This window comes from Manis javanica, chromosome 8 (assembly GCF_040802235.1).
Source record: "Manis javanica isolate MJ-LG chromosome 8, MJ_LKY, whole genome shotgun sequence".
In the NCBI taxonomy this organism is placed as follows: domain Eukaryota; kingdom Metazoa; phylum Chordata; class Mammalia; order Pholidota; family Manidae; genus Manis; species Manis javanica.
Genome location: NC_133163.1, coordinates 37,151,573 through 37,162,196, shown reverse-complemented (window position 1 = coordinate 37,162,196; position 10,624 = coordinate 37,151,573). Strand labels below are relative to the sequence as shown.

At 45.0% G+C, this 10,624-nt stretch overlaps 1 protein-coding gene across 1 annotated transcript; it reads right to left on the bottom strand.

The window, feature by feature from the left end:
* Positions 1-3,241: 3,241 nt before the first annotated feature.
* On the bottom strand, positions 3,242-7,005 carry GPHB5 (glycoprotein hormone subunit beta 5). The gene is made up of 2 exons (XM_017654449.3): positions 6,802-7,005; positions 3,242-3,521 (listed from the first exon to the last, which is right to left on the bottom strand). The coding sequence occupies exons 1-2, from the start codon at positions 7,003-7,005 to the stop codon at positions 3,333-3,335; spliced, it is 393 nt and encodes a 130-aa protein (XP_017509938.1). The 3' UTR covers positions 3,242-3,332.
* Positions 7,006-10,624: the final 3,619 nt, after the last annotated feature.

The window sequence follows — 10,624 nt, the reverse complement described above, 5'->3', positions numbered from 1 at the left end:
TTCCAGGCCCCTCTCACCTCGGCTGACACCAGGTAGCCCAGCTCCATGGCAGTCTCTCCTGCCAGCAATCCCAGTCTACAGAGGGCAGCCACTAGGGAGCTTTTCTAAGATGCAGGTGGCCCTCATTAGTGCATTCCTTATGGCTGCAGTGAGGAGCGTGCCCACAGAACCCTCAGTGAGCACAGCCAGCTGGTGAGTCCTCTGGTCTTACGCAATAAATGCATTCCAGCCGACTCAGAGCTCTGAGCCTTTTGCCCTCAAATACTCTTCCAGGACAGTTCTGGCATCTTGTGTTCATTAAGCCTCTGTTTTGCCCAAGCTTTGAAGAGCCATTTCAAAAGCACACTGGGACCAGATCCCCATGCCCCTGTGAGGATGTTAGGTCCTGAGTCATGGGAGAATGCGCCCATATGAATAAACTCTTACCCGGTCTTATGTGCTGCCACCTACCGCTCTCATCCCGGTCTGACACCCTCATGATTCCCAAGTGCATTCCACCCATCTCTGTTTACCTTAGTCAGTCCTGAGGCAGCTTCCGGGGAGAATCTTTTCCTCTCATCACAGGAAACGTTTTTCCCAGCTGGGTCATTCTGAGACTACACCCTAATTATCCACGTAGAACCAATGGCGGGGGGGGAGGGGTTGTGGGCAGTATTTGAGGAGGACAAGTCTGATCACGTGAAACACCCTCAGGTCGGGCCTGGCCTGGTCCCCATGCCTGATCTCCTCTAGCAAGGGGAACAGACCCCTTCTGCTAGGGAACCTCAAGCTCATCCACGAACTGTCAGCCCCTCCAGGGCTCTGTGTCCCGCTCCTTTCCTAGAATAACCTTCACTGTTAAGTAGTGCATTTAGCTTTTTTTAATAATTCAGCCGCTCTCCAAATTCAGTCTGAGGCCTGAGTTTCGGAGCAGTCTGCCCTCCGGCTTCAAGAGGAGAAAGTCTCTTCAAAGGCAGCTCTCATACCAGGCCCTGAGTGCTTTCGCTGCACTTAACCACCAGCCTACCGTGTCTCAGGCCTGGTCATGACCAGTGCTCCTGCATCTCGCAGATGCTCTGTTAGCCAGTGCGTACCTTTCCGTGGGCACCCGTCTCAGTCCATCCCGGGGCCGGCTCAGTAATCGCGTGGGTGCAGCACGCCTCACGGCCATCACAGCCAACTTCGCCACCTGTGGCCTTCTGGCCGAGCCTCCCAGAGGAGAGTCACGCTGGATTTTACCCACCTGCCCCCTTAGATCCGCTCTCCACTCTTCAACCTGCTTCCAGGAGGCCAGCATCAGCGGGCTCCCTCGCTCTCCGCCTTCCTGTCTGATTGGCAGGCCAGGGCGCAGGAGCAGAGGAGCTTGTGGTTTTTCCCAACCCCGCTTCCCCCAGGCCCCGTTGGGCAATGGCTGCCTCCTCCTACAGAAGTTTGTAGCTCCTGTCAGGCATCCCTCTCCTGCAGTTCTCTCTGGGGTCTGACAATCACTTCGACCACTTCTCCTTATTATTCCTTCCGTCTAGGGTTGCCCATTTGTTTCTCAACACCTATAAGAAGTGTTTCGCCCCCCTTTGCTGGTTTCCTTAATTCTGCCCACTCATTTATCAGCAGTCTCCTCATTTAACTCTCCTCAGCATCCCACTCTATCATTTGTTTGCTGCTAGGACCCTCACTGACCCTACGGTCTCTCCTCAAATTCTGGCAAGCCCTTACTGCTTCTGCTTTTTCCCCCATTTCTCTAAGAAACAGCCCTTTCAGAAAAACCTGAGGGAAGTTCTTAGGGGTGGATTGAAAACACTTGAGTGGTGCCACTTAGTATTACCCCTAATCACCATGCACTGTCCCAGCAGAGACCCCAAGCACATGACTACTTTTACGTTAGAGTGATTTTCTTGCTTATCAATGTATCTGCACCAAAGAGTGGGGTGGGTTTTGCTCATGGTCTTTGTTCCCAGATGTCCACCCCAGCACCCCAGTCCCTGATCTCCAATCCCAACATTTGCTTCCCTCTTTTCCTGGAAATTCATCGATCCCTCATTGAAGGACTCCCAGATGCCAGCTGTGATATGCCAGGGGTACAAACACGGACAAAGCCACCTCTGGGACCCGTGATGCCCACTCATCTGTCTGTGCCCCTTACTAAGCATGACATCCTAAATTAATGTATGAGTAAAAATAACCTTGTAGTTCATTTCATGTGTGCTTGTTATTGTTATTCCAAGTGTACTAAAGACTTAAATGACTTTTTTGAATTCAAAAGACAGAAGACATGCTTTATTGGCATTCATATAGATTTTCCTGGCATACCATGCAAAAGGAACAAGGTTAATTTCAACCTGCAAAAAGTTAGAATTAAAGACACTTGCATAACATTAGAGTTAAAAAAAAAAAGTTACAGAGAATCAGCTGCTGTGAGATTTTACAGAAGGCCAGAGCCAGTCACAGACTTCTCCCTCTGATTCAACAGTGCAGTTTTACCCTAAAAACATGTAAAATTTCTGAGTTTAAAAATTATAATTTAACTTTAAAATATGCTAACTGAGAAAAAGTATTTTTGATTGATCATTTTGGACATAGCTTTGGGAGAGCATCACGTGAGTCTAAAAACATGAACTTCGTTTTATAAGTTTTTAAGCCTAAAAGATAGCTCTAGTTACATATTTTTTCTGGGTTTATCACAAAGGAGGTTCTTTATGAAGGATCTTAAGGAGACTTCAGGCATTTTGCTTGGGAAAAGAAATCACCCAAATACAGACACCTTTCAATTTAACCTACTATTACCCTCCATTTTTCAATCTGAGCAATCTCTATTTCTTAGATAGATAATTGCTCAGTTCAGAGGAGAAGGGAGTATTTTCTCTAAGGAAGCTTGCAATTGAATTTTCTTCAGGGGTATGAGGACTAAAGAATTGGTTTTATTAACTTCTGGCCCTTTGATCAGAAATCTAGTTGGAACCCAGTTGTTAAATAGGACATGAGAATTTAAAGACATTCTAGGCCCATTCCTAATTACTCCTAACACATTTAAGCCACTGGCACATTGTAAATCCAAATGAGAGGATTGTGGTCCATACCAATTACGTTCTGAGATTTAAGGTAAGGAAAATTTAATTTGCAGGTATATAAACCAAAGAAAATTTTTTAGTGAAGACCCAAAATTTTTGCATTTTTAGCATAAGTCTGCTGCCTCTGGGCCTTGTACCTGAGCTAGATCTAAGGGAGACAAGCAAGGTCGCCCACAGGTGTGGCAGAAATGCTACAGTCCATGAATTTAGGGGTACACTGCTTGTACTGCCGTGTAGGGGGTTCTGTGAGGCATGAGGCCACCAGCTGTGCCTGCAGGCCATGGCAGCTCAGAGGGTCTCGCACTCCGTGGTGGCAGTGGAGCAGGCCCCGCAATCACAGCGCACAGCCACAGGGTAGGTGTAGAAGGGGTCGACTCCTGGTGCACAGCTGGGCAGCTTCACTGTCACCTGCTTGGTCTCATTGTAGGTACAGACGCGATGATGCGCTTCAATGTAGGGGGGTTCCAGAATGGGCTTCTGTCCCCGCAGGCAGAAAACAGAGAGCGCATTAGAACATACCATCCTATTTCATTATCTTGATAACCATTTGTCACTATCAGAAATTAGTTTATTATTCACTTGTTTGTTCATGTGTCTCCTCCCAGCAGAAAGCAAATTCCTGAAGGCAGGAGCCTGGTCTTGTTCATTGCCTTATCCTGAACTCCAGGGGAGCCCACCGCACATCTCTGCCTGGCTATTCCTGCTGCCTGAAAAGCTCTCCTGCCTATTTCACTCCATCACCAACTGTATGTTTTTGACCAAATGTCACCCTCTCGGGGAAGCCTTTTTTGACCATCCTATTTAACATGGCAACACCCCACTTCCACACCTTGCCATTTCCTCCCCGTCTTCCTGATTGCATTTTCTCCACAGTGCTTCTCAGGCCTACATGACATGTTATGTATTCTATGTATTTGTGCTGTATTTCACTCTCGAAAGTAAGCTCCCCTGGGACAGGGATTTCAGGCCATTTTCTCACTGTGGAGCCATTTCTACCTAGAGTAGGTCCTGGCACTCAGGAGGGGCTCCATAGCTGTTGAATCAATGAAAGAAAACAGAGTAGGACAGGTCTCTGTATGCTGTTGTGATAATCACAGGATTCACCTCTTGCCTTCACCTTTTATAAATCATAGATTCAAAGATAATCTTGATAAACAGAGTAGATAGATCAGGAAATTAGCACAAAATAGTAATTAAAATCTCAAATCCTGCAGTCAGACTTCCAAGCTTGAATCCCTGTTCTGCCACTTTCTGGAGACCTTGGAAAATCCACTTAATTGAAGCCTCATTGTCCTTATCTGTGAAACAAAATTTCTACCTCTTAGCATTGTGGTGGAGAAAACATAAGATGATATCTGTAACACACTATGCGTAGCACCCAGGAAGGGTTCAGTAAATGTAACCTAAAAGTAGAAGAACTTACGTGCTTTCAAAGGACAGTCACTTCACATGTCCTGAGCAAAGAAAATAGGCTTAATGGAGGTCCGGGATGAAGTTCTAACATGACTGTCATGAAAATAATGTATTTCCTTTTGACAAGGGCTGAGTAGAAGAGCTGAATTTAACACCAGCTGCTTCCTCCTACTTCTCAGGTAGCATTTTATCCTTCTTCATATCCACTTACCCTCAGTAATCTGAAATCCCAGGTAGGGTTGCCAGATAAACACAGGACATCAGTAACATTTGAATTTCAAGTAGACAACAGATTTTTTTTTTAGTAAAAGTACGTCCCAAATATCACATGAGACAGATTTGTACCAAGAAAGAAAATGTTATTTATCTGACATTTAAATTTAACTGACACCATGGTTCAGTTTGGTCTGTTTTTTTTGCTAGATCTGGCAACCCTAAACCTAGGCCATGAGCAAAGGCTATTCCCACTAACAGTTCCATCTTCAAAGTAAATCCAGCCACATTGTCATCACGAACATCCTTATCTTCAGACATGCTCCCCAGTCAGGTTCCCAAAAATAAGTGCATTGTATCACAGAAGCTTTCAGATTGCTAGAAATATAAATCTCATTCTTCTCTATTTATTTTCTATAAGTAACCTCTCTTTTCATAGTGCAGTACAGGCATCAATAAAAACTGGCTAACATTAAGAGGAATCTTTTCTCTAAGGGTCTTGGTTCCTTTTCTGTAGTGAGGCCACAGTCCCTGACCCCCTGTGACGATGATTTAATTAAAGACATTCATCAGTTTACCAGAAGAGAAGATGAATTAAGGGAAATGGTGGCTTGAGATCTGGACCCAGAAAGAGCTCTGAACAGCCCAGAAATGAACCGCGAGCAGGAGGACACACCGCCAGGCCGACCGAATGCAAGAAGATACTAAAGTTCTCTGAGTGCATTTGTTGTCAAGCCACAGCCACGGTATCCTTAGCAACTGAATTTTCATTTGGCTATTAGGTCTCAAGCCCCTGAATGAAGCAAAAATAAAGCTAATTTGGTGGAGTGGTTTCATTTAATTTGGGGATTTCATCACCATAACCCAAATTCATTTGTGGGGCCGTACTTTTATGTAAGTGACAGCAGGTTGCTCTCTGAGTCCCTAAGTAGAAGGGTATTTTTCCTAACGGCGCTGTCTTCTCATGTACTCGTGCGCTTCCAAGCCAGCATCAGTTAGGCTTAGAGGATGTGCCGCTCCAGGTGGAGTTCAATCCCATGTAATCCCACAAATATTTACTGAATGCCTCATTTGTATAGGGCACTTTGACAAGAGCTGTGAAAGTTGCAATAATGAACCTCTTTCCTCAAAAAAAATTAAATTTGAGTGGTGTGCCAGTGGGGGAGGATGTAAGATAAAAGGCAGACTGGAGTCATGGGCTGACCAGAGCCAGAATACCCCTGGGGATGGAGCTGGCACTGGAGACAGGCATCAGAGAATCAATTTAGTAACGACAGACAGAAATGAAAAGGGGTACAAGGAAAGGGCCAAACGTGAGATTTTGTAAGGGATGGTTCGAATCACTCTGCCAAGGCGCCAACTCGGGATATATGTTGTTGCTGGGAAAGAGGCAAATGTACTGTTGAGGTTGGAAAGCTGGTTATGGAATCTGCAGTCGCAGATGGTCACTAAAGGTTTTTGAGTCCGGGGAACAAGATCGGAGCTGGTACTCCATTAGTGACCAGCTTGAGCCTTAGTGGGGAGAGTCAGCAGTCGGCACCTGCGGTGGCGCGGTGGGGTGCTGACATGTCTCTTCTCACTCCACAACATCTCCTCAACCCAGTCCAACAGCAACTTTGAGATTTTTATCCCCATTTCAAATGCAATGTCTCTAGACAGGCTGGTTATAATAGCATATAAAAGGATTTAAAGTATCTGCCAGTGACAACTCCTGAGGCCCCCAGAAACTGCAGGGGTGGGCGGCAGGGGCAGGGCGGAGCTGTGGGTGAGGCACAGAAGGAGGGGCTGAGGACCACCCTCACCTGCCCCAGTTTAGAGCCTCTCTCTCTGACTGGATGGCGTTATCACAGGTGGAGAAATAGAGGCTAGAGCTCTGGTTACATGCTTGATCCAAGAATTTATCCTCAACTTCCCACTGACTCTCCACATAACTCTGCAGTCACTTACCCCTTGAATTCCTCCATGTATCTGTAAATGAGTAGAAAATAGCACACATAAAAAAATAAAAACCCCACTGGAAAGGGCAGATGTCCCAGCTCTACCTCATTTCATTTAAAAAATGAACACTTAGGAATCAGACCAAGTGACTGGCTCTGAAGGCATGGCCACCTGGGCCTGGCTTGGGACTCACCTCCCAGGTTTCGCAGCGGCCCCAGCAGGCATCCGTAGTGATCCGAAGGCCCCTGCAGCCTGGCTTCTTGGCCAGGAAAGTAAACTCCCTCACGGCACAGCCCACAAAGGTGTGCAGGTTTCCGCTGGAGGGGCTGAGGGCACAGCTGCAGCCAGCCAGGAGGAGGAGGACCACGGGGCCAAGGAGAAGGTATGCGAGCTTCATGCTGTTCCCCAGGGAGGGAAGAGAGAGAGAGTTTATGGATGCATCCAGCTGCCCTGCATGGAACAGCCAACAGTGTGCTGTCAGTGATCTTGCTCTTAGCATTTCAGATGGCAAGAGCCAAGGAATCCTAAACGTCCCCAGACTCCAACACAGGTGCCCCAAGTTTCCTCTGCCTCCAGTATGTACTCCATGGACCCATTGTGATCCCTAAACACCCAACCTTCCAAGAGCATCCTCAGGCATTTCTTATTGCAACCCAGCTGCTGGGCTGGACTTGTGTGTTTAAAGAAGTTGTTCCAATGGTCTCTTCAAAACAAACACAAAATATGAGTCACTCCCAAAGTAATGCCCATCCTAACATCATACATGAACACACACAGATTCTTCTTACTCAGATCGAGGGTATTTGGTGGCATATTGCATGCTTGTTCAAAATTATATTTTCAGTGTCATGGATGGGAATGAAGGGGGTAGATAAACAGTAATTGTATGCTCCATATATACTCTTACTAACCCAACCCATCACCAACATGTATATGCACAATGTGTTATGAAACCTGGCACCTGACTTGGTGGCCATTCACAAAAAATGTGTCCTACTTGCTACAAATGGCCTCTGCTATTTATAGGTAACAGACACATAGTTGTGAGTCAATTTAAATCTAAATGGTGGAAGTCATTGGAGGTGTCTAAAACATAATCCCAACCTACTGTCAAGTCTATCCTCTCTGAGTCTTGGCCATTTGCTGTGTCTTTTAAAGAGCCAAAATCATGCCCCTCACTCTTGGTCCTCAAGACAGAACGTATCTGGATATTGAAGTGAGCATGGACACTGCATTACAGAACACCCCCAATTCCTTAGTGCTTAAAGAAGCTGCAAAGTTATTTATTTCCAAATCAGATCTCCCGGTTCCTGTTCTGATCTGACCTTCGCAGGGCTCTTTGGACTTCCCCTCCAGTGGGATGAGGTTAAAATATGCAAAAGCACTTACCTGATCTTACTGGAGCCAACTCTTGTTTTAGAGCTCACACTTGCAACCCAAGATTTCAGAAAGTGACAACAAGTAGTAGAAGTTTTGCTCTGGGTAAATGTCTCTACCCTCTGCTACTGGACTGCTTGACTGCTCAAATATATAGGAAAGGTCTTGTCAATCAAAACAAAAGAGAGGCAGATCCTTACAGGAACCACTAAACACATCAAAGCCCTGGGATATAAAGCCAGTCTCTATTTTCCAAAACTGATTAACTTAGAGAGAGTGTTGTTTTGTTTCTTAACATCACCTACTGAAACAGGAAGTTACCTTGGTGGGTGACATAATCCTAGGGAAAGAGTCAAAGGCAGTTCACCTGGCTCTCAGAAGAACAAATGCACTGGGGCAAGATGGATTCGATTTTCCTTCGTGGTAACCACAACTTTCCTTCGAAACAGGAGTCAGTCACTAGCAGCTCAGGGCAAATTCTTTCCCTTAATTCCCAATGCATTTCAATACATTCAAAATAACAAAACAATAATTCTTCCTGGAAAGAATACAGGATCAGTAACTGAAAGGATGGAAATTACAGTGAGAAGAAATGTTTGGAAGTCTTAAAGTTAGTTAAGGATTAGATAATATTAATACTACTTTAAAATGAATAATATAGGAAAAAAATACAAGGATGTTCAAAGTTATTATCTTCCAGCATGGGACTTAAAACTGAATTTTTTATTTCTTCCATGTAGTTTTTAGCATTTTTCACATTTTCTACATAGGGTAGGTTTTTAGAATAGAAAGTCAATTAATGTTGATACTTTAAAGGTTAAAATAAACAAAGAAGCATACATTTGTGTTGCATGTAATGATAGTCAATGCTGTTCTAATGGAAATTTTTCATTAGATTTCCAGTTCTGAAAAGTCTAAACTAAAAATGATATGGCATTCTTATGAGTATGTGACAACTTATATTGCAATCTGCAATGGTAGCATACAAATGGATTAAAAACCTCATTGTGCAAAGCATTATTCTGGGTGCTCCAAAAACTAAATAAAGCAGACATCATCCTTGCTCTTAGGAGTTAACATATCAGAGCAAATGATGACATAGCCAGAGGCATTTAAGAAGCACATTAAATAAGTAAATGATACTAAATAAAGAAGCTAAAATATCTCCATTATATACAAAGAAAGATGTACTGTAACTAAACGTGCTATTCATTAAGAGAGACTTTTTTCAAGACATATAACAACCCTCAGTGAATCCATCACTAGATTATCAATACATCTCTCTCTAGAGTCAGATTATTGTATGTGTTTTATAGAAAACTGAATGAGGCTTGGAATAAAGAACTTTCTTCAGCCCTTCAGCCTGTGACTAGCCTAACCAGAAGTGGGTACCATGGGACAGACCGCTTACCTGGTACGAACTTCCTGACTTGCTGGGCCTAGAACTAGCCCATTGGCAGTGAGCTGCCACCCGGAGCTGTGTTCCTGAAGAGACTGTTCAGTGCATTTAGAATAGACCTGAAATACACATACTTGTGTCTGCAATGTCCCAAGATGAAGGAAAACAAAGGGAGGCCAAGACTACCTTTCTCTCACATTCGCCAACTTCCTCACCCTGCTGAGCTGAGGGATCATGCCTATGTCCCATCAGCATCAACCTTCTAATAATAATGGCTACCTGTAGTCCCTGAGCACCTGCTATGTACCAGGCTCCATGGAACTGCTATGCTCTTCCATGTGTTATCTCTAAATCTTATAACAATTCTGTAAATCAGTGATTCTTTTCTCTTTTTTTATTCCACTGGGAGAGATGAAAGCTCAGTTATTCTGTAATCTGCCTGCCTACAATGACTTCAACAATACTGGGGGTGGTAAATAGGTTTTTATGCCTGCAGCCAGCTGCAGTCAATTGGGAGGTGCTGCCTGGAACACTGTGTTAAGAAGGCCTCTGAATCTGTTTCCAGTACAGCCGGCAGAGGCCCATCAGCTTCATCATGGTTGTGGAAAAGGGGAACAGTGCATAGATGGAAGCTCTTTGCCGTCCTTTGTACTATGGCATGTCGCTTGCCTCTCCACAAGCAGTGAGAGATGGCTGGTGATTTCAAAGGCTACGAGATGCCCTGATACCTATAAATATCTCAGCACCATTTTCTGTGTATCTGCCACCTTCTCTCCCATCGTCATCGACATTCCCACCGTTAAAGTCACTTCCCCTGAGGTAGCAAACAAAGACATGGGCAGTGTTTCCAGATACAGGCCTGCAGAATCTTCCCTCATCTTGTTCCACTGTCATCTTCATATGGAATCATCGTCACTTTGGTGGGTAAGTCACAAGGTACAGGTTCAGTAGGGGTAAGGAGAGGGGAGAAGGGATGTAAGCAGTCACTGGGAGGTCTTGGGGAACATGACAACAGAGTAGGGAGCCAAGTGTCAGTGCCTTGAAGAAGAGACTGAGCAACCAAGGCCTGGTCCAGGGAGAGCAGCCCTAGACAGGGATGGCCTGGGGGTGCACAACGTGCGCAGGAGATGGAGACATTTCAAGAGTCTGGAAACTCTCTTTCCTTGCTCAGCCATGCTGATTCCCACTGGTACAGCTTTGGCTGTGACTGCCTTGGGCAAGTCACTTCTCTCAGCCTCTG